The sequence below is a fragment of the Labeo rohita genome, chromosome 18, assembly GCF_022985175.1.
Source record: "Labeo rohita strain BAU-BD-2019 chromosome 18, IGBB_LRoh.1.0, whole genome shotgun sequence".
NCBI classification, from domain to species: domain Eukaryota; kingdom Metazoa; phylum Chordata; class Actinopteri; order Cypriniformes; family Cyprinidae; genus Labeo; species Labeo rohita.
Window position 1 is genome coordinate 21,101,417 of NC_066886.1, and position 23,482 is coordinate 21,124,898.

Consider the following 23,482-nt stretch of genomic DNA (forward strand, 5'->3'; position numbering starts at 1 on the left):
ATATTCTGAGTAATTTAAATTAACAAACAAACAAACAAATAAATAAATAATAAATATTTTACATTTAACTAATTTAATAACTTTTATTATTATTATTATCATTATAGTCAGTGTTAGTTATTATGGTAGTCTTAGCAAAATACAATGTCATGAGTTTGCCTAAAACTTAAACAGAAAACTTTCCGTGTCAACTAATATTTTAAAATTTTCATTTTTTTCAATTTCATGATTTCAAAAGTTTACATCAGTGTGGCTTTATGAACACCTCTTACACAAACACTAATAATAATTATTATTATTATTATTGTAATTATAATAATAAATGCTAAAATGACTTTTGAGCAACCAATCATTTATATGTATACAATTATAACTCCCTACCATGTATGTTACCTACACATTTGTCTATTATGTTCTAATCACTTGTTGTGTATGTCCTTTTACTAACTATCAAATAGCTTAAGCGTTTATATACGTGTTTGGTATGTATGAGTTTGAAAATTCATGCTTTGAACGTTTCCATCAATTATTCCTTTGTAAAATGTGTTATGTTCATATTATAGAAATCATGGCCAAATTACACTCTGCAAGAGCGGGAAAATTCGGACCATGTGACTGATAAGATGACGTGTTAATTTATGCTTTGGGGGGAGAAACATAGCAATATCCCGAGTTAAGACAACATCTAATTGGTCAAGACACCATTTTGGGATGTGTCCAAAGCTGAGTTTAAAACCAAAGGACACCATCAAATTTTACTTTTAGTTTGTTTTTTTTCTCTCTTTTAGCCATGCTCCTAGCCATCATTTTTGCCGCTGCATTTTGTGTTGCTTGTGTTTAGGCACTATTTAGGCGCTACTTCTGAGTCCGAGAACATGGGCAGCCCCAAGTAGAATATCTTGGAATTACAGTAATTATGACATGGCGTGAAGGCAGCAAAAATCCTGCTCTTTTAACATGGTCATAACTCATTCTAAAGATTCTCCCGAGCTTTAGCATGATGCATTCAGTCACAGAACAAACAAGAGCTAATGGCATTTCACAACCAAAGTTGATGCAACACTTCTTCTGGTGGCAACATCTGAATCTGTGAATAGACTTCACACAGGATCTGAGCTTTACAGCAGATGGAGGTGAAGATCACAGCGGGTCATCTCACAAATCAATCGTTTTGCTTTGGAAGACATGGAATACTAATATTTTTTAACAAACTGTGACTGTAGTTATATTTGCCTTTTATATTCTGTGTTTTACATTGACAATAGGGTTGAGTTATGTGCTCTATAAATGTGTAAATAATGTAAATAAAATTGCTGTGACTGTTTAAATTGAAAATCACAAACCAACATATAAGTGTGGCACAATTATTTTCCAATATATAATTTAATAATGACAATAAAAAAATTGTATGCCCTTCGCGTCTGCATATTGATGCCTAAGATTTGTAATTTAAAGCAACAGGGTACCCTGCATGTCGAAAGAAAATGCTAAAGGACCTGTGCATAAAAAAAGTGATGCCAAAGGGTCTTGACCAAGCCTTCAATATGTGATGAGTTGGGAGAATAGGAACGTGTTGCTGAGATGCTGGAAACACTGGGTCATGAGCTACTTGCACGTAAAAGAACACAGTGCTGTGCTTCACTATGAAACATGCATTTGATAATGGCATTTGCATTTGATTTTTATTTTTTTGCTAGCTCTTGAAATGCTGTCAGAAACAACTTATGCATAAAATAAATGCATTTGAAAATGTGGTATGTATTTAAGGCATTTATTATTCACATGGGTCATACATATCAGGTTGGGAAATATAAAAATCCATATAAATATGGAAAAACCACATTACTGTGAAACATGAATCAGAGAGAGAGAGAGATGTAACTAGCATACGGTGCATTTGACAGCTTGCAAACTGTCTAACTACTTGAGATATTTGATCTCTTCTGTCTGGCTATTTGGATCACTGTAATCAATTCCTGGTGGAAACAGGGCCCAGATGTTCTTTTTTTTCTGTTGTTGTCGCTCAAAAGGTAAATCAGCCAATGCAGATGACATTAGGTCAGCTAAGACACGAGGCAAAAATGGTTTAACGTTATTGTGGAATTACATTTTATTTATTTAGTAATTAATTTATGTATGTATTTATTTATTTTACATTTTTTACTTATACATATCAACATGTATTAATAAATAGCCATTTTAATCAAAGAACCCTTGAAGATGCTTTACCCATCAAAAGTTTTTTGGAGTTCATGTCTGGTTTTAGTAAAATTATGTAGCACTTAGGAATGAAAATACAAAACAACATCCCATAACTTGATGCTAAAATTGCAAATATCTCCACTGCTACAGTGAATTTTCCAGGAGAACTAACATAGGCTGGGACAAATGTTATCCATACAGCACAGAATATGAGCATACTGAATGTGATGAATTTGGCTTCATTGAAGTTATCAGGCAGCTTGCGAGCCAGGAAAGCCAGAATAAAGCACAAGACAGCCAGTAGGCCAATATAACCCAGCACAGCCCAGAAACCAACAGCTGAACCTGAATTACACTCAAGAATGATTTTGTCTTCATAATTATTTATGTTTTTGTAGGGAAATGGGGGTGATATTATTAACCAAATCACACAAATAAGCACTTGTATAAGAGTAAAGGCAAAAACACTGAGTCTCTGTTGAAGAGGCCCAAACCATTTCATGACATTACTTCCTGGAAGTGTTGCCCTGAAGGCCATTAACACAACGATTGTTTTCCCCAGAACACAGGAGATACAGAGGACAAAAGTGATCCCAAATGCTGTGTGACGCAACATACAGGACCACTCAGTGGGCCGACCAATGAAAGTAAGAGAACAGAGAAAACACAAAGTGAGTGAAAAGAGCAGCAGAAAGCTCAGCTCTGAGTTGTTGGCTCTTACTATTGGTGTGTGTCTGTGGTAGAAGAAAATCAACCCAACTGTGATTGTGAGACATCCACCACACAAAGAGAATGTCACTAGTACATTACCCATTACTTCTTTAAATGTCAGGAATTCAGTGTTTTTGAGTTCACATCGTGTTCTGTTTCCATTTGATTTGTACTCAAGAGGGCATGGAACACATGTTACTGCATCTGAAAGCACAGACAAATGAAAAGAGGATACAACATTGTTTTAAGACAATGCCATATAGTCAAGCCAAAACCATACAGATTTTGGGTTGACCACACAGAAATATGAAGAGTATCACTGTTAATACAAGAGTCCATCTCACTTGTGGTGTTGCTGAACTCTCCATCCGCACAGTCAATGCAGTCAAAGCAACAAATGGGTTTTCCTTTCAGAAAAGCTCTGCGAGTGCCTGGAAGGCAGGTCTCACTACACACAGACCGAGGGACCTAAGCAAAGTAAAAACATACAGCAAAAAAGCAAAAAGCTTGCTATATTTATTTATTTATTTATATACATACATGCATGCATGCATGCATACATACATTTTTCTGGTTTCCTGCCCAGATTGGATCAATGTCATCTTTCATTTGAATCTGTTGTCCCTCTGGCCTGGATGCATCATACAAGCCAATGGATTCAAATGATATTATTCCTTCATAGTCCATCTGCCAATTAACCAGAGTGTAACGTGCAACTGGGTCACCACGCTCATCAAAGTAAACGTTTTCTCCATTTTTGGTTGTAAAGTTCACTTGGGTCAGATAATGCAGCACCTGTACAGAATGGTGGTATAATAATACCCATGGCCTTTGAAAGTCAGTTTTAAATTACAGAAAATTACAGAGCAGAAGTTTAAAAGAACACACCTGCCAAGGCTCTATTTTCCCTTTCTCTGCACATGTCTTGTTGGGGAATGGCCCCTTCCCTTTGTCACAAGTCAGCAGTCCTTCTATAGCATGAGCGACAGCATACACTGCCTTGTAGACATTGTTTAGAAGACTAGCATCAGAAACATCTGTGAAACGTGTGTTTGTGTTTGCTAGGGATTCCTCTCCATTGCATATCTTGGAGGCATTGTGTGTGTTTGGATTTAAAATGCAGTTAAACACACTTTCCCACAGCTCAACCAGTCCTGTGTTACCTGGTCTCGAGGAAGGACGGCTACTCGCAATAAATTCCTTCAATCCAGGAATATATGCGTTCGGCACAGCAAAACCTATAGCTCCCCCTACCACAGCATAATTCATTGGGGTCGCTACATATCTGTATGTGATCCAACCCTCACTTCCAACCCACTGATAGCCAGTCACATTTTGGAAGTAAAGCTCTTTTATGAGAATGTCCAAATCATTGCCATCTGCAAAAGCCACTATGACTTTAGATGTGGATTTTTTAATTATGTTTATGACTTCCAAAAACTTCTCTCTTGAATCAGTTCTGTAAATGGCAACAGAGTATTCAACACAGATGCCCTCTTTCTCAGCTGCTTCTAGAAAAGTGGCCATTCCGTTGTTGCCGTAGTCCCCCCCTGCTTCTCACAGCCCCAACCCAGGTCCAGCCAAAATACTTCACCAGTTTAGCCAGAGCTCTGCTCTGGTAATAATCACTGGGGATAGTTCTGAAGAAGGATGGATACTGCTGTCTGTTACTGAGACATGCACAAGTTGCTGAATGGCTAAGCTGAAATGAGACAAAAAAAAAAAAAAAAGTTAATAACTGACATTGAAATTAAGCTTTTCCATTAAAACTCTGGACTGATTACTGTCTGACACTAGAGCAATAGACCAAAAACTGTGATTTTGATCCTTGTAAATGCTTAAATAAACCCCCTTTTTTTTTAAGACGGTAATGTTTGTGGTGTTTCAACATGGATAAACAATTAATGTATATGTATCTTGGACACCAGGAATATTAATTACATTATTAGAAAAGAGTAACAAAAAAAAAAAAATAGATTGATATGTCTCAATCATCACTATATTTCCAAATGATTTTGCTATGCTTAATTTAATAAAAAGAAAAATAAACATTAAACACTGGACCTACCACAGGGATTTTAAATGGACCCATGGTCCTCGCAATGTCTATGGTGGATGTTGATGTAGTTTCTCCAATCACAGCTTGCAGAGTAGAGGGTCTTACGCAACGATCTTCTGCTTCCATTTGCCCATTCATCAGAGCTAGTGATGCTCCAACAGAGAGAGGGATACTTGGACAAGAGCCATACACACGGTAGCCAAGCACAAAGCCAGGAAGAATATCTGTGCTGTTGTTTATTTCCTCAATGGCAAAAATCATTGTCATTGCATACTGCAGTTCTCCAGGATCAAGTCTGAAAAGGCATGATAGCTTTTTTTGTTGTTGCTGTTGTTTTGTTTTGTTTTTGTTTTTGTTTTTTTTCATCCATCACATTAGTTGTTATTCTGTCATTATATTAAATTACATTTCTTTGTAAATAAGTATTTCTTTTTAGGTAATTTAAAATGAACATATTGTCACTATCTTACCCATCACACCGGAAATTTCCTGGATTGGTCATAAGCATTGGATTTACACCAACTGGATTTTGGTGGAATGAAAAAATGCCCCCAATAGAGACATCACCTTCTTTTGAGAAATGAAGGAGTTCATCTGTCCCATAAGCTTTACATTTAAGTTGTGCAGCACTCATAGTACAGGTGACAATAATCATAATGGCTGCAAGCAACCGCATGACTCTGCAGTACGCAAATCCCTTGCTGAAGTAGAGGTTATGTTGATGAAAATCATTGGTTGAGTGTGTGAGTGCGCAACTTTAGGCTTCATATAATGCATGTTTACCATCCCTGGCCAATAATACAAGCAATTAAGATGACTGACAGAAAAACAGTTCAATAAGCACTGTTTTGCTTGGGTCCAATCCCAAACCTCCTTATACTTCAGTAATTACAAAAACACAAATAAATATGCAGCTTAAAAAACATATATAGTAGTTGACAAATAGCTGCCTTGTTTGTAAAGAGAGATTAGCTGCATTCAGAGTGCGATGTTGAATTCAAACCACCATAATTATGATTCCAAGTAGTGAAGCACTAAATAACTTTTATTACAGATGAGACAACCAAAAACATACAACACTACTTGAGAGATGCTTACAAAGAGATGCAGCAGAACAACAACAAAATCATTTAGGACTCATGATGAGCCAATATAAGTTAATGTTATGTAATAAAACCCAGTAATATAACTTGTTGTGAATTGTGACCCAGCTGACCCACATTGTTCCTAAGCCAACATAAAACAGCATTAACTGAATTCATTGTGTTTTAAACATTATTTTAACTGAAGAATGGACAACATTATTTCAACTTTACCTACTTGTTTTTAATGGGTGCATATTAGTTCCATATGGGTACATATTACTACCTACATTCTACTACTCTAAGGTAATAATATGCATTATGTATTTATGTGTATATGTTGTGTCCATTTATTTATTTATTTATTGTTCTCAGAGAGAAATCACTCAAGTTATTTCTGCAAAATAGGCTTTACTAAATCAAAATTTCAAAATGTCAATGTGGTTCGATGCTAGGTAGCGTTAATGTCAAGTGAACCAGATTGTATTGTGTTGTTGTAACTGATGTTGATTATTTTTTTCTAAATTTAAGTTAATTAAAGTTGAGTAGAATTTTCTATAAAGTGCTTAACATTCTGCAAAGAAAGCTGCATTAATTTCTAGTACTTACAAAATAAGTGTTTCAAATAAATAAAATACTACATACTTTTTTTTCCCTGTGTTCTTGTATTTAAACAGCTTTAACCAGCAGATGTCCTCACTGTCCTTTGGAATAGTCAATTATACTGCAAATTAAAGCAATTACTCCTACATTCATTTTGTCTTAAGAACACAGAAAGAAATGTGTGGAGAAAAAAAAAATCTGATATATATCTATATATATATATATATATATATATATATATATATATATATATATATATATATATATATACATATGTATTATATATATATATATATATATATATATATATAGTGTTAGCTACTTTATTGGAAGTCTGTTCAGACCTATTTGAAAACGTGAATTTGGGTGAACTTAGTAGTAAAATAGAAATTATTAGACACAAAAACAGACATTTTACAGTAGCACTATTTTCCAAATAAGTTTCACAACTTTACCTTTAAATAACTGGTAACAATGTGAGTCCACGGTTGCTGATTATATCCAGTCACATAGGTCAAAAATAATTCAATGAATCATATGAACTAGAAGAATGGATAAAGAAGTTCCGGTCCTCAAGTCTGAACTTTTTTAAGAGTGTATCAGCAATGGGACTTTTCACCGTATATATCACTCCGCTTTTCTCTGCACGTTCAAAACAGTCTAAGCTTCACTTTCACACTAGGCCCTTCATTAGAAGAGGTGCCCAACCCTGTTTTGAATTACAGAAAATTACAGAGTAGAAGTTCAAATGAATGCATCTGTCAAGGCTATATTTTCCCTTTCTCTTGTGCATGTTTTGAGTTTGCTGTGAAAGACACTTTGCCACAGCTCAACCAGGCCTGTGTCACCAGGTCACAAGAACTGTGAAATTAATACATTGTAATTACACACTACATTACACCTGATGTTTTCTGGAATGGCCATAAGTGTTTGATTTACACCAGCTGTATTTTGAAAAAAGCCTCCACTAGTACAAGCAATCCCAAACCTCATTTAGGCCAATTTCCACTAAATTAGGTAAACATAACTTGTACACAGTCTTTCAAATATGTAATAATAATAATAATAATACAGGCAGAAGGAAATAGTGTATTCAATGTATAGTGTATCAGTTTAGTGGACATATTTGTTTAGAATTTTTGTTTAGCTCTACTGTGACAGTTACTTAGAAAATTATTTAGATTATTTAGTAAAGTAAGTGTAACCAATGCTGTCTCTGTGGCTCCCTCCATCTGCCACCAGTGGGAACCATCTCCCGAATTCTAACACTACACTACCCATCAGCCACGTACCTGGGACGCACGCTTCCGGTTCCGGGTCGCGGGAGCACTTCCTCCCGGCGGCCATTTATAGAACTCTCTCGCGGGCTTTCCCTCGCGAAGTTTTGACTAGTTTAGCCTATCAATCCTGAGCGTTCCCCTTGTATTCTTGTTTTTCTCGTTGCCGACCGGACTGTTTGTACTCTTGTTGTTGTTATGCTGCCTGCCTATCGACCTTCTGCCTGGATTATCGTTTACGATTCTGGATTGTCTGTTTATTCCCGTTTGCTGGTGGATTACCCTCGCCTGTCTGACTACGTTGTTAATAAAGTGGTTTGCACATGGATCCTACGCCTCCGACTCCATCAATGGATACGTTACAGTAAGCAGTATAAAACAGTTCTATTTTAAATTTCAGTGCTTGTGTTTTGTAAATTTAAATTATTACAATAACTAATTAGATTTATACATCATACATGAGTACATACATGATACATTTATACATGAAAGCTGAATAAATAAGCTTTCCATTGATGTATGGGTTGTTAAGATATGACAATATTTGACCGAGATACAACTATTTGAAATCTGGAATCTGAGGGTGCAAAAAATCCAAATACTGAGAAAATTGACTTTAAAGTTGCCCAAATGAAGTTCTTAATGATGCATATTACTAATCAAAAATTAAGTTGTGATCTAACATGATCTTTAATTAATTTCCTAATGATTTTTGGCATAAAAGAAAAATCTATAATTTTGATCCATACAATGTATTTTTGGCTATTGCTACTAATATACCCCAGCGACTTAAAGGGGTCATCGGATGCTAAGTTCACTTTTTCATGTTGTCTGAACATTAATGTGTGTTGGCAGTGTATGTACAAATCTACCCTATAATGATAAAAATCCATGCAGTGTTTTTTAATTAATCTGTAAAAATAATATCCACTTTTTCAAATCGAGCCATTCTCAGATGCCTGTCGTTGTGGCGTCACACCGACAGAGGCCGCTCCCACGATAGTTGATTGACATGAGCATTTTACCTCAGATCAGCTGTAACAGTCCGCCCTCTTTGTTTCAATGCCAGAGCAGGGATGTTAGACAAGTATATCTCCGATTAGCGATTGAGGTGTTGTGTTGCTGGATGTAATAATGAACATAGTGGTCGTCATTTACTCCTGACATCTGAGCCGCTGAAGATGCAGTAGATTACATTTGTTTGTGAAGGGAATGCACCTCCTGATCTACATACATCCGCAAATCATTCATGATCCAGCTTCACTTACAGCACAAGTGAGTATAAGGGTTTTTTTTTATGAATCTTTGCAATCACCTTTCCTAATAATGTGCTAGTTAGCATTTTTAGCGGCTAAATGCGCTAAATGCGGCTAAAGTAAACAATCTCTCTGAGCAGCTCCTCACTTCACAGAGAAAAGAGAGGGGCGGGCAAGCAGAGCTCATTTGCATTTAAAGCAGTCTCACCAGAATGAGATGATTTTTGCAGAGCTGATTTTGGCAAGGTAAAAAGGGTGTTGTTTTACACAACCATTGAGAATTTTTAACCAAAGTATATCATAGACTTTTCATTAAGACCCTAAAGAATCATATCAATTTGTGGAAAATGGGCATCTGATGACCCCTTTAAGACTGGTTTTGTAGTCCAGGGTCACATATTCATATATATAAGCACACAAGCTGTGGTTTTGTAGTGTATATATATTTAAATCAGAGATACATAGTTGCCCAAGTGTACATTTATACATTTTGGAATTAATAGATTTTACATTATAATAAAAGGTGGGAGATCTGTGTTTTCGGTGTTATACATAATACTGTGGAATTGGTCTTTCATTTTTGAATTAATTTATTTACATAGTTTAGTAAATTACATCATTTATGGTTGTTGCATGGTTTAGTGCAAACTGCTTTGAAAGTGGATACTAAGTTTTTTGTGATTTACTATGGGTTTTGCCCATTATATGTTTCCTTGTGTTTTGTTCTGGCTTGAGTATAATAATGTAGCATTTTGGTGTAAATATACAGAATAACAAACCAAAACTAGAAGCTAAGATGGCAAATATCTCCACAGCTACAGTAAATTTCCCAGGAGAGCTGACATAAGCTGGGATAAAAGTGATCCAAACAGCACAGAATATGAGCATACTGAATGTGATAAATTTGGCTTCATTAAAGTTATCTGGCAGCTTTCGAGCCAGAAAAGCCAAAATGAAACATAGGACAGACAGCAAACCAATATAACCCAGCACAGCCCAGAATCCTATAGCTGATCCTAGATCACATTCAAGTATTATTGTATCTAATGAATGGGCAATATTTTTATATGGCATTGGAGGGTCTAATGTCAGCCACAAGGTACATATTGTTACCTGAAATAAAGTGCAACAGAAAACACTAATTCTTTGTAAAGGCAATGAACACTGAGGAACACTTGTTCCAGGCACTGAGGCCTTGAATGCCATTACTACTGCTATTGTTCTTGCCAGAACACAAGACATACAAAGGGCAAATGTGATCCCAAATGCTGTGTGACGTAACATACAGGACCACTCAGTAGGCTGACCAATAAAGGTAAGTGAACAAAGAAAACACAGAGACAGTGAGAAAAGCAGTAGGAAGCTTAGCTCTGTATTGCTAGCCTTTACAAGAGGAGTGTCTCTGAAGTGGTAAAACATCAGTGCGACTGTAATTGTTAAAGACACCCCAGTTAATGAGAATGCAGTCAAAAGTATTCCCATGTTTTCCTCAAATGAAAGGAACTCTACCCTCTTGAGAACACACATACTGTGGTTTTCATTTGACCAGTACTCCAAAGGACATTTGATGCATTCAGCAGAATCTAAAAAAGACAAACAGAGCATAATGTTATGATACACAGACACACACACACATTATAGAATTAGCTGACAGTAAGCATACAAAAAAGTTTTTGATATGTCCTTCAACATTAAATGTGTTTGTATCTTTATGTATCAAAATGTTGGTCATCTCACCAATAGTGTTGCTGATTTCTCCAGAAGGGCACCGCAAACATTCAAAGCAGCATACTGGTCTTCCTTTGATCACAGCTTGTCTGAAACCTGGCTGGCAGCTTTCACTGCACACTGAACTTGGTTTCTGCCATGTTTGCACATTATTACTTTGTTGAAAGTATTTTAGGTTTCTTTTTATAACACTTATCAAGTACTCAACATACTGATGTTATTTTATACATACCGTGTGACTGTCTCCTGCCCAAATTATATTGATAGAATTCATAACAAACTGCTGTTCACTGGGTAGTGAGGCATCATAGTGTCCTACAGTAACAAAAGTTGTTTCTCCTGCTCCATTTTTCTGCCAGTTTACTAGCTCATATCTTGCCATTGGGTCTCCATTTTGGTCAAAGTATATTGTCTCACCTGAGGCCAGCGTGAAATTCACATTTTGAAGGGAATTCATTACCTGTGACCATTTTAAAGCACTGTTAAAATCTGTTACATATTAAATAATAATAATAATAATAATAATAATAATAATAGTAATTACAAGATTCACTTACTTGGCTGGAAACTATTAAATCCTTATTCCCACATGTTAAGTTTCCAGGTGCACCATTTGAGGTTTTGCAAGCCAATGTGTTATGCAGAGCATAAGCTATAGCATAAACTGCCTTATATACATTATTTGAAATCCTTAGCTCAGATACATCTGTGAACACATTACTCACATTACTCAGATTTTCAGACCCATCACAAAACTTCTCATTTTCAGTTTTAGGGCTTGTTGTAGGAGAGAGACGGCATCCAAATGCCATCTCCCAAAATTCCCTCAGAAGAGCATTTGAAGGGTTTTGAGATGGATTGACCTTAAGAAGAAATTCTTTCAAGCCTGGAATTTTTGACTTGCTAATTGTAAAGCCAACTGCACCACCAAGGACATTTGAAACCATTTTTGTTGTTAAGTATCTCGCTGTAATCCAGGATTCACTGCCTACCCACTGTAGCCTAGTTACATTTTGTCTAATAATCTCCTCCAGCAACACATCCATTTCACCCTGTGCCAAAAAAGCCACAAGAACTTTAGCGGTGCCTTTTTTAATTACTTCAACAACCTTAGCAATCTTCTCTTTGGAATTCGTTCTTGATATGGCCTCTGAATATTCAATGCATACTCCTTCTCTCCCGGCTACCTCTACAAAGGTTGCCATGCCATTGTTTCCATAGTCATTATCACTTCTCACTGCTCCAACCCACGTCCAGCCAAAATGTTTGACTAGTTGGGCTAGAGCTCTGCTCTGGTAGAAATCACTGGGAATAGTTCTGAAGAAGGAAGGAAACTGCTTTCTGTTGCTCAGGCAGGCACAGGTAGCAAAATGGCTTATCTGTCAAACAGAACAGATACAAATTACAAGAAAACATATTATTTTTATCTTCATATATCTCATAATAGGAAACATTTGTTTCACATTTATAAATACTTATTTTGTTTGTTTTTTCTATGTTTTTCACCACAGGAATCCTGAAGGGTCCTGTTGCTCTGGACAGTACAATGGTTGAAGAAGACTCAGATTCTCCAATAATGGCTTTAACTGCTGTTTTTCCAAAGCAGATGTGTTCTGCTATCAACTCCTGACCATTTATCAGAGCCATTGATGACCTCATGGAGGCTAATGTGGAACCACAGCTGTCAAATATTTGGTATCCAATCGAAATGTTTGGGAGTAAGCTCATCTTGCTGTTAATTTCCTCAATGGCAAAGATCATGGTCTGAGCAAAGCGGAATTCTCTCAAATTAAGGCTGAGAGAGAGACAGAGAGAGAGAGAGAGAGAGAGAGAGAGAGAGAGAGATTTGAGAAAGCAAAGAAGAGAGAGATTTTGTAGTACGGTTTGTCTTGTTGCAACTGAACAGCTTATTGAAAATAGTAACTAATGTCATATGTCTCAAATTAAAAACTATTACATAGATTATATATATTTACACGTTAAATCAATAACACAGAAGCAGAGAAGTAACAAACCTGGTGCACAGTAGACGATGGGGTTTTTCTGTAAATGATGGCATTTCCAAATTTATTTTGCTGTGAATTGAAAAGGCTCCTCCGATGATAATGTCTCCATCCTTTGAGAGCAGGGGGTACTCTGGTTCCCCTATCATTCTACAGTTAGGCTTTGTTTCGCCCTTTGTTTTAATGCTGCAAAGCAGCAGGAACCCAAAGACAAGCATCACAGAGAGTCTAGGCCCTCCCTCACTCTTCTGATGATGATGAGTTTGAATATATATTGTGTTTGTCAGACTTATGAACAAATCATGAACGAAGTTATGTAATCATGTGGTGTAAATCTATTAAACCTCAGTGATGTCACAGTATGATAACCTTACCTTTCTTGTTTACCATTGATTTTGTCGTTCTACAAACTGAACTGTATGGTAGAAAGATACAAGTTGGTCCCAAAATCATGAAACCTGATTTTATGAAAATTAAAAAAATTAAAAATAAAAATAATAATAATTTACTTTCTTTCTTTCTTTTCTTTATTTTCTTTTATACTTACATTTACATTTATTAATTTAGCATATTCATTTATCCAAAACAACTTATAAATGAGGCCATAAGCTATTAAACCAACAAAATGTTTAATAAATAAAAGTGCTTGTGTGGCCAGACTAGGGTGAAAGTGGCCACTAGGGTCCAACTATTACAATAAATACAATAAGTGTTCAATTGTACTGAAACCTGACTATGCCACTCTGATATATCACACAGAGAATAATTTAAACTAGATTAAAGCACACAAGTGTGTTGCACTAATATGGACCAGAGACATTAGCACCATACAATATTATCTTTATTGAAGCATAAAAACAAATCAGTAACACAGTGTGGAAGGCCATGCCCTCAAATCTTACCATAAAATAGTTTACACAAAGAAGGAGAATTCACACCATCACTCATCAATAATAGTAACAAAATGACACACACTTGTAAGCAAATGATCACAAGTACAAATCTGTACAAACAGACCTATCTAATAGGGTGATCAGACTTTCCACTTCCCAGGGACATGTTTAGCATAGGATTTCCTAATTGCTTAAATTAACCAGGTGTTGTGCCGATCTATCATTGTATGGCAGCCAAACAAAAAACAAACAAACAATAAACAAAACACAATCAAGCACTATTACTTCTGACACTCTGACCTCCATCATATTACAAAAATCACATACAATAATCACTGAAGATTGCAGAAAATAAAACTCACAAACTAACACAAAATGAAGATCTGGAGAACACCGGCACAAGCAACATGGAACACAAAAATGGATGAGCGTGTGTTTCTTCTGTTTTGATTGCAGAACAACGGTAACTTCCCACAACAACACTCAATGCACGAAGCTGGGCAGAGAAGGGAAGACCCAAAATGCTTAAAATAAATAACCACTAGCCCAGTAATGCCCCATTCTGTCCCTCCTCCAGCAAGAGCCAAAGTTACCCAGCAACAACCACGGCCTAGCGCGCTGAACAATCATGCTTCCTTATTGTTTAGTTTAGTTTGAATCCCGAAGACTAACTGTGTCGCATATGCCTGCAATATGCTAAAATAATATCCACGCTTTAAGAAAATTATAGCATGCACAGTATATAAAACTTAAGAGCAGAAATTACCAGAGAGAATCGCCATTACAAGATTGCACACAATAAGAGTGAAGTCACAAACAACCGTGGGATACTAGCATAAGGAACAACCCCTGGGATAATCGGAAGTGATGTGCCCCGATAGTAACTTAGAAAGTCTATTTAAAAGTCAGGTAATTGCTTCTAACTGCCCTGCCTTCTAATTATTCAAAACGAGGGGAATGAAGCATTTGGTCACAGTCCACCAACGGCATTTTTCATCATCGACCCGACAATGAATAATTTATTATTCCGGCTCCTGGACTCACCCAAGAAAAAATAAATAAATCAACTGGGAACTGTGGCTCCAGGCCAAACATCAAAAAATGTGGGGACTCCCCAGTACTCTGGTAGGGAGAGCTATTGTCACGTCACCGTCACGATCCCAAAGCCAGAACACACGTGAACCGTCACCTGACTACTGATCATCTGCACCTGTGCACCCAATCATACCACAGTATAAATACTTACCCGCTTGTGTTACTCACCGGCTGCTATCAAACAAACCTGGTTTCATCTACTTGCGGATGCACGCTTCTCCGCTTGTGTTCTCTCTTCGCGAGTTTCTCCAGGAGGATTCGGACTGGAACGTCTCTGTGAGGAAAGGAGACTGAAAGACATTTTAAGGGAAGTGACTAAACTATACTTTTGAACTGATTCACTTACCTATTTGGATACTTACCTGTGTTGACCTGAACGGGAGTGTTTCTCCTGCTTGAAAAGACTGCTATACTTACCTCTTTGTACCTTCTCACCTTGTTGTACCCACCTGCACTAATAAAACTAACTTTGAATGCTATCTCTGCCTCTGCCCTTCTGTGACAGCTATTATATAAGAACAGCACTTGGGGAACTTTAAAGCAAATGCAACATGTCGTGTAAAGTCCTATTAAACCACTCACACTGTCTGTTATCAGCTGGATGGGATGGAGTAGTGTGAGACTTTTCAATACCATACAAGCAGCAAAGCAGGTAAATGAGGTTGCCCTTTAAAATTCCATCCATGATCCTTGTGACACGGAACACAGAGCTGACAAAACCATTCAGACACCAAAACCTGCTGAAACTACTGAAATTCAAAGGAAGGCCCTTGGCATGCTGACACCTCTCACACTCCTGACATCAGCTTGTGACCTCAGATGACGTATCTAGCCAATAGCACCAATGCTGCACAAGTTGTGGGGTCCGTTCCACACCCTGGTGCCCGTGTTGCTGGAGTGAACCAGCTAATCAAGGTCTTCAGGATCACCCCCCCCAAAAATGAATAGGGCCAGATGGAAATAAAATTTGCAAAACAGTGAGTCCTCAGAAGTAGGGTTGAAGACCTAATCTGTATGCAGCAGATTAAACACACAAGACTTTACAGATTGTACAGTTTTGTCTGTTTAGACACTTTTGAATGAAGCGAGATGGAGTGAGGAAGGACAAGCAGTTCCCACATTAATGAACAATGATGTCTGCTTGTATATTAATGAGTGAAAACAGCCTGCATCTGTGGTAATTACTGAATAAAAATTGTATTCTGAATTGAATGTGAGTAAAAGCTTTAAAAAAATAATGAAAAAGTTGCTTAATTTTTTGTGCATTACGAAGTCCCAGGATTCTCACAAAAAAAGTGTAGCAAGCTTTTCTGCTTTTGGTGTCATCTCATCTCTCCCACTGAAAGAGAACATAGAACCTTGCTGTCCTATGTAAAAATCACTGTACGCAACCACTGTGTGTTCCTAGTGGGCAATTAATTGCACTTTTGCACTCCACATGCTTCTCCTTTGTATGAAAAATGTGTACAGTTTACAGTCTACCACACATTGTGTAAAATGCCCTTGAGTCTGGCAAAATTAATGACAAAATGATAGCACTTTGTATTATCCCTTAAGACTGCTTTTCAACATTCATACAGTAAAAGCTGTCCATGGCCATAATTTCTTTAAATGATACATTACATTTACATTTATGCATTTAGCAAGTGTTTTTTTTTTGTTTGTTTTTGTTTTGTTTTTTTGTTTGTTTGTTTGTTTTGTTTTGTTTTCCCAAACCAACTTACTAAAAAGGTAATTTGTCAAGGAGCCTACAATATTCATAATACACAGTACCAGGTTTATTTGACAACTACATTATTATAAGCTAGAGAAGGGGGGGAGATGCAGAGAAGAATTAGGTTTTTAGAATGACTTTTTGCTTCAATGTAAAAAAGACATTGTTGATTTAGTGTCCTCAGCTGGCAGGAGGAAGCATACAGTACACTTCTAGGACTGAACTGAGGTAAGAAATTGTTGGTGGAAGTCCTGAAAATCAGCATTAAAACCCCATCTATCTATCTATTTAACACAACTAGGACTCAGTGACCAAACTTGCTGCCACATTCTGGATCATCTGCAGAGCCTTAGTCACGCTGGCTAGAAAACCCACCAGTAAAACATTAGAGAATTCCAGTCAAGAACAGTTGGGCCACAAACTCTGACAAGAAGTGTCTGAGTTGCCTGATTTTGACAATCCCATGCTAACAGTACAGCCAACATAGTGAATTCAAAGACATATATATAGATACTGTTTGTCACTGATTTAAAAAAAGAGATCAATTTTCCATTGATAGATAAATCGTATTTCATTTTATTTTATTTCATTTTATTAAGACTTATGTGGAATCTTGCCCATCATATGTTGCTTTGTATTTTGCTCAGGCTTGAACAGAATTATATAACATTTTGGTGCAAATATACAGAATAGTAAACCAAAGCTTGATGCTAAAATGGCGAATATCTCCACAGCTACAGTAAATTTTCCAGGAGTACTGACATATGACGGGATAAATGTGACCCATACAGCACAGAATATGAGCATACTGAATGTGATAAATTTGGCTTCATTGAAGTTATCAGGCAGCTTGCGAGCTAGAAAAGCCAAAATGAAACACAAAACTGCCAGTAGTCCAATATAACCTAGAATAGCAGAAAAACCTATAGTAGAACCCAAACTGCACTCAAGAATGATCTTTTCCTTATAGTATTTCAGATTTTTATGAGGAAATGGAGGAGATATCATTAGCCAAAGCACACAGATAAGAATCTGTATAAGTGTAAAGGCAATCACACTGAGTCGTTGTTGTGCAGGCCCAAACCATTTCATGACATTACTTCCTGGAAGTGTAGCCTTGAAGGCCATTAACACCACTATTGTTTTCCCCAGAACACAGGAGATGCAGAGGACAAAGGTGATCCCAAATGCTGTGTGACGCAACATACAGGACCACTCAGTGGGCCGACCAATAAAAGTAAGTGAACAGAGGAAACACAGAGTCAATGAGAAGAGCAGCAGGAAGCTCAGCTCTGAGTTGTTGGCCTTTACTATGGGGGTGTCCTTGTTGCTGTAAAATAGCATGGCCACCAGCACAGTTAATCCAACTCCAAACAGTGAGAAAAAGACTAGCACTATACCCATAACTTCTGTAAATGACAGAAACTCTACAGTCTTTAGTACACATTTATTTTTCTCAGCATTAGACCAGTATTCCCCTGGACACTGCTTGCAGTTATTTGAATCTGGAAAGAAAGTTGTGTTTACTATAGTTACATAGATATTTTATTTATTTATTTTGTAGTCATTGTATTTATTAACTCCTTTGATAAAAAACTGCATCCTGAAGAGTAGAAGAAGAACACAAAAAGAGCAACTAACCAATTTTCTTTGAAACTGTGAGATGGGCTCTAGGTTACCTGTCTGATTACTGATTTCTCCTTCTGCACATGGAATACAGTCATAACAGCAGACAGGTCTTCCTTTCTGTGCAGCCTTTCTAGTGCCTGGAGGACAGCTCTCACTGCACACAGACCTTGGTTTCTGCATTGAGAAATTCATTATACATATAGTTTCAGTGTTAATATCATGAAGTTATTGACTACATTAGCATATTAGGCTATGTTCACACTTGGGTCTTTTTTGACAAGAAAAAGTTGACAACGGCGCTTTTTTTAGTAAAAACAAAATCTGGCAGCGTTGCAGCCGAGGGCGTCTTTTGTTGCTATAACAACAGCTGCAATCGTATGAATCTCAAGAGGAAGCTCGCTTTTTTTTGAAAACACGGTTTACTCCATAGGATTATAATGTAAAACAGACGCTGGCAGTTTGAAAAAAAGACGCCAAGTGTGAACATAGCCTTAGAAAGTAGGATTGTCCCTTTCCACCAGTAAATAATGCAGTCCTTGATTTTCAAGTGGTTCATGCCACATTTGCTTCTTTAAACCAACATTTTACTATTTACCTCCAGCTGTCCTCCAGCCCAAATTATGTCTTTAGTCTTAACCACAAAGCGCTGGTCAGGAGGCAGTGAGGCATCATAGTATCCCACTGGTTTAAATTGGATTGATCCATCTGAGTCCTGCTGCCAGTTCACAACTTCATATTGGGCTACTGTGGCACCAGTACTGTCAAACCACACACGATCTCCGAACTTTACAGTGAAATTCACTTTTTTAAGTGCCTCAACCACCTAACAAAAAGACATGATCATTTAGGTATTTTAAGGCAAAACACCACAGGTGAATACCACCATACCTCCCCAGTTGATTGATTAAATTAAGACTGAAAAATGCACTAATTTGCATAAATTTCTAGTACAAAAATGGGAACACTGGTCGAAGCCAGGTTCAAAATTTGCATTTATTTTGTTGATATATTAAAGTCAAATTATTTTTTATTACTTGAAATCTACAGATGTGACAATGTGGAATAAAAGCAACACTTAAAAGTGTATTTTGGCACTTGGATGTTTTTTTTTTTTTTTTTTTTTTTTTTTTGCACTAATATGAAAAAAAAAAATTCTAAATTGACTGATGTGAAAAGAAAACAACAACAAAAAAACAGTTTTTGCCTATAATGCCTTTAATGCATTGACAAATACGAATGGTATTGCCCTCCTACTCTTCTACTTTTTTTTTTTTTTTTACCTGCTGTGGTTGTATTGTCAGGTCTTTCTTACAACCTTCTGGTTCTTTGCACTTGAACAGACTGTCTAATGAATGAGCCACAGCATAAACTGCTTTATAGACATTGCTTGCATATCTTTGCTCCGGCACATCTTCATTGTAATTTTTCAGCACAAGTAGATCCTTATATTTGCCGCAATTTAATTCCACTTGAGAAGAATGCCCCTCAGTCTGTGAGCAGGGAAAAGCTGAATCCCAAAATGCTTTTATAACATAATTGGAAAATCCTTCAGTATTGATTTTTCTGACTGCAAACCCCAGTGACCCTCCCAGCACACGAAAACTGTTTGGAGTGATCAAACTCTTTGCAGTTGTCCATGCTTCCACACCAATTACTTGCAGTCCTGTAATGTTCTGAATGGTTAGTTGCTCTAGAAGATTGACCATCTCAACACGAGAAAGAAATGCAACAACCACTTTTGTGGTGCTACTTTTCATAGTGTCTACAACTTTCTGGAGTTTTTCAGGTTCTGTTCGATAGAATTTCACTGAGTACTCCACACAAATCCCCTCTTCCTGGGCTGTTTTCAGAAATGTGGCCATTCCATTATTTCCATAGTCATTGTCACTGTTCACAGCTCCCACCCAAGACCAGCCAAAATATTTCACTATGTATGCAAGTGCTCTGCTCTGGTGGTAATCACTAGCAATCGTTCTAAAGAATGATGGGTAATCTTTCCTATTGCTAAGACACTCACATGTAGCTGAGTGACTTATCTAAAAAAAAAAAAAAAACAAAACAAAAAAAAAACACAGACAAGAAACAGTAAAGCAGTGAAACAGTCATCAGTATATTAATTATGTCAAGAATGAGTATGGTTGCACTTTACCACTGGAATCTTAAAAGGTCCTGTAGTTCTGGACAAAATGACTGTAGCAGAAGACTCTGTTTCTCCTATGATAGCATGTATAGGAGACTGTCCATTGCATCTGTCCCCTGCTGCAAACTCCTGGCCATTCATCAATGCCATACTTGCACTCATAGAAGACAGTCTTGAACCACAGCTATCATAGATTTTGTAACCAATAGAAACATTTGGAAGCAACTGTTCACTTCTATTTATCTCCTCAATAGCAAATATCATAATCTGAGCCATCCGGAAATCTCTCAGATTCACACTGTCATAATAGATGTTCCAGATGATATTGTAGTTTGTGGTTTAAAGTCAGTACATATAATTTTATAATATGCAATATATTTTCATGAAAAAATCTTTTATATGTATTGAATACATTATCTGATATAATGTTTCTCAAATATAGTACAATGTAACAAACCTGGAGCATGACAGAAGTTGAGGTTTTTGTATAAACTCAAATGAAGGTAAAATTTCTATACTGCGGATTGAAAAAAGTCCTCCAATAGTTACGTCTCCATCCTTGGAAAGCAGTGCATACTTAGGGTCTCCCATTTTTTGGCAAGGAGTGCCTTCTGACTTTGTATAAGTTTTATGGAAAAACAGGAGTGTGTAAAGAAAGAGAAACATCCCAGAGATTGAGCTCCACTGTGACTGCCAATTGCAAATGACCTAATACAGTATATGAGCTTTTATTGACATAATTATTATGGATGAATGAGATTGTAACCAGTGACATCATAGGGCAGGGCAGGAGTCAAGTGTAGAATAGAATCAAACTTGCTTTCATTGTTTTGATTGTTTTCATTAATTAATAATTTATAATTTATAATTTAATTAATAATTTCATTAATTGCAAAATTCCTCTCCTCAGAATGTGAATCAGAGTATAGACAACTGGATTGCTCATGGTGTCATTAAAACTGAAGCCACGGTGCTGCTATATTGCTATCCCATCTATTCTAATACATTCTGTTGAATTAATAGGAAATTATATGATTTAAATCAGAAAACATTATCTAACAAGTCACTGTTTTTATACATTAACTCTCAGTGCACATTCTTACAACACAAATATCCCAAGAAAATGGTTATTTGTTTACATTCTTAAATTTCCACTGCTTATTACAAAGTTACATTTCTATTAATTACAGCAGGAAACATCATATTAGTGGACAGATGAGACACGACACCTCAGCATATGCATTACAAATATTTATTCTGAAATCTGAATAAAAACTTTTGCTTTAAAAAGTATGCGCATGTACCTTAATTTGCCTTTTGCAGTTCACGGTTTAAGTACCTGTTCTGTGTTGTAATATTTTAGTACAGTGTGCTTACTGCAGATGCTTTAACAATGATTTTGTTAACAGCATTGATTTGAAGCATTTTATGATTAAAATGTTGGTTAAATTAATAATTCAACAACTAATACATAAAACACTTAACTCCTGTGAAAACTGTATTTTTACTAAATCGGCATAGAATTTGCACTGTCTTGAACAGTCTGAAAAAGATACTGTTCAATCAGGAAATACATGCATGACTACAGATGGACTTAAAGACATGAAGCTTTATTTCTTAGGTGATGCATAGTAGACCTTGAATTTTAACAAAATATAGTGCAATATAATAACTTAAAGTCTTGTATTGTAATATTAATTTTAGATTTGAAACCATTTCTGTTACTAATACCAGATATGTTCATATTTAATATTTCCTGCGTAATCGTATACATAAAGAAATATATTTTGTGTTAATTACCTGTGTGCCAGCAGTGTGCAGCAGATACACCCAATTAAACGATTTCAATATATTGATTATCCTGCCAGAAAAGACCACAAACATTACAGATAACATCACATATCCTAAAAACTGATCATGTGAGACTGATATCCTGTCAGGTGGTTTTAGGTCACGCTACTGTGTCACAATCTGGTGGGCTAAGCCACTATAAAGGCAGCGCGAGTGCCATATTACCTCCGATTTTTTCAACTGAGTGAGAGCTACGTATGGACCCTGAGGAGATTTTTACATGGCAACTCATGCAATGTCTCGTTCCCTCCTTTCAGGGAACCAAGGTTGCGTCAAGTAACCCAGGTCATTTCCTCTCAAGTCAGTCTCTTTACTTTGCATATTCACTATGGGAATGTGTAGAAACACCACCATCTCCCAGCCCGATAACAGGAGTTATAGGAAATAAGCATAAATAGATACTGCAGCATATGAGTATAAGCAGGCAATGTACAGAGCTGAGCTTCCTTCTGCTCCGCCATCAATTAGTTGACAACTGGCCAAGATTGTGCTGACACCCTCAGCACTGTCCAAGACAGAGTTAGAGCCACAGCATCAAAAATGCAACATACAGAATGTACACAACATAAATTCGCCCCTTAAGCGGATTAGAGTACACAAAACTCAAGTGTGCATATGAGCCCTGTGTGAGTAAACAAGAACAACAGGGCAGAAGGTTTTAAGAACGGCTGGAAAATAGGGTGAGGATGCAAAATAGCTTTGACCAGCCCTGGGGCAAAGCCTAAGCAGGATGACAAGACTGACAGAGCCTGCAAATCCCCAATTCTCCTCAGAGAAGTAATAGCCATGAGAAAAACCATCTTCAGAGTCAGAGACCTGACAGGCGCTGACTTTATTGGTTCAAAATTGGGTCTCAACCAGACCCTTAGAGCACTAAGGCCAAGTCCCACGAAGGGACTGTCACTCTGGTGGGCAGCCTCAACCACTTAGCTCCATGAAAGTAGCGACCAGCTCAGGGGCAAAGTCTAAGCAGGATGACAAGACTGACAGAGCCTGCAAATCTCCATTTCTCCTCAGAGAATTAACAGCAATGAGAAAAATCATCTTCAGAGTCAGAGACCTGACAGGCGCTGACTCTAGTGGTTCAAAATTGGGTCTCAACCTGACCCTTCAAGCACTAAGGCTAAGTCCCACGACTGGTGAGCAGCCTCAACCGCTGAGCTCCACGAATGAAGCAGGCAACTAAAAGGTTTTTTTCCCACAGAAACCCTGTCAATCAGAGCTTGGCAGACTGAACCG

At 37.0% G+C, this 23,482-nt stretch overlaps 3 protein-coding genes across 3 annotated transcripts; all 3 read right to left on the bottom strand.

Moving 5' to 3' along the window:
- Positions 1 to 2,203: 2,203 nt before the first annotated feature.
- LOC127180799 (extracellular calcium-sensing receptor-like) lies at positions 2,204 to 5,648 on the bottom strand. The gene is given in 7 exon segments (XM_051135106.1): positions 2,204 to 3,117; positions 3,258 to 3,381; positions 3,478 to 3,708; positions 3,802 to 4,461; positions 4,463 to 4,615; positions 4,982 to 5,267; positions 5,443 to 5,648. Coding segments are annotated over 7 exon segments (2,574 nt in total).
- A 4,208-nt stretch (positions 5,649 to 9,856) lies between these two features.
- LOC127181143 (extracellular calcium-sensing receptor) lies at positions 9,857 to 13,148 on the bottom strand. The gene is made up of 6 exons (XM_051135691.1): positions 12,934 to 13,148; positions 12,425 to 12,713; positions 11,476 to 12,297; positions 11,151 to 11,378; positions 10,928 to 11,051; positions 9,857 to 10,773 (listed from the first exon to the last, which is right to left on the bottom strand). Exons 1-6 carry the CDS (start codon positions 13,137 to 13,139, stop codon positions 9,857 to 9,859), a joined length of 2,586 nt encoding a protein of 861 aa, XP_050991648.1. The 5' UTR covers positions 13,140 to 13,148.
- Positions 13,149 to 17,217: 4,069 nt separating this feature from the next.
- Positions 17,218 to 21,058, bottom strand: LOC127180809 (extracellular calcium-sensing receptor). Its single transcript, XM_051135115.1, has 6 exons — positions 20,850 to 21,058; positions 20,402 to 20,690; positions 19,533 to 20,288; positions 18,848 to 19,075; positions 18,303 to 18,426; positions 17,218 to 18,128 (listed from the first exon to the last, which is right to left on the bottom strand). The coding sequence occupies exons 1-6, from the start codon at positions 21,056 to 21,058 to the stop codon at positions 17,218 to 17,220; spliced, it is 2,517 nt and encodes an 838-aa protein (XP_050991072.1).
- Between the last annotated feature and the right edge of the window lie 2,424 nt (positions 21,059 to 23,482).

Excerpts from the sequence above, each read along its gene's own strand:
- LOC127181143 (XM_051135691.1), bottom strand. The coding sequence starts at position 13,139 with ATGCTTGTCTTTGGGTTCCTGCTGCTTTGCAGCATTAAAACAAAGGGC. Across the intron at positions 12,714-12,933 it reads CATCGTCTACTGTGCACCAG|CCTTAATTTGAGAGAATTCC; the intron begins GTTTGTTACTTC and ends TCTCTCTCTCAG. Across the intron at positions 11,052-11,150 it reads GGGCAGGAGACAGTCACACG|AAACCAAGTTCAGTGTGCAG; the intron begins GTATGTATAAAA and ends CAAACATGGCAG.
- LOC127180809 (XM_051135115.1), bottom strand. The coding sequence starts at position 21,058 with ATGTTTCTCTTTCTTTACACACTCCTGTTTTTCCATAAAACTTATACA. Across the intron at positions 20,289-20,401 it reads GACCTTTTAAGATTCCAGTG|ATAAGTCACTCAGCTACATG; the intron begins GTAAAGTGCAAC and ends TTTTTTTTTTAG. Across the intron at positions 18,129-18,302 it reads AGAAATCAGTAATCAGACAG|ATTCAAATAACTGCAAGCAG; the intron begins GTAACCTAGAGC and ends CTTTCTTTCCAG.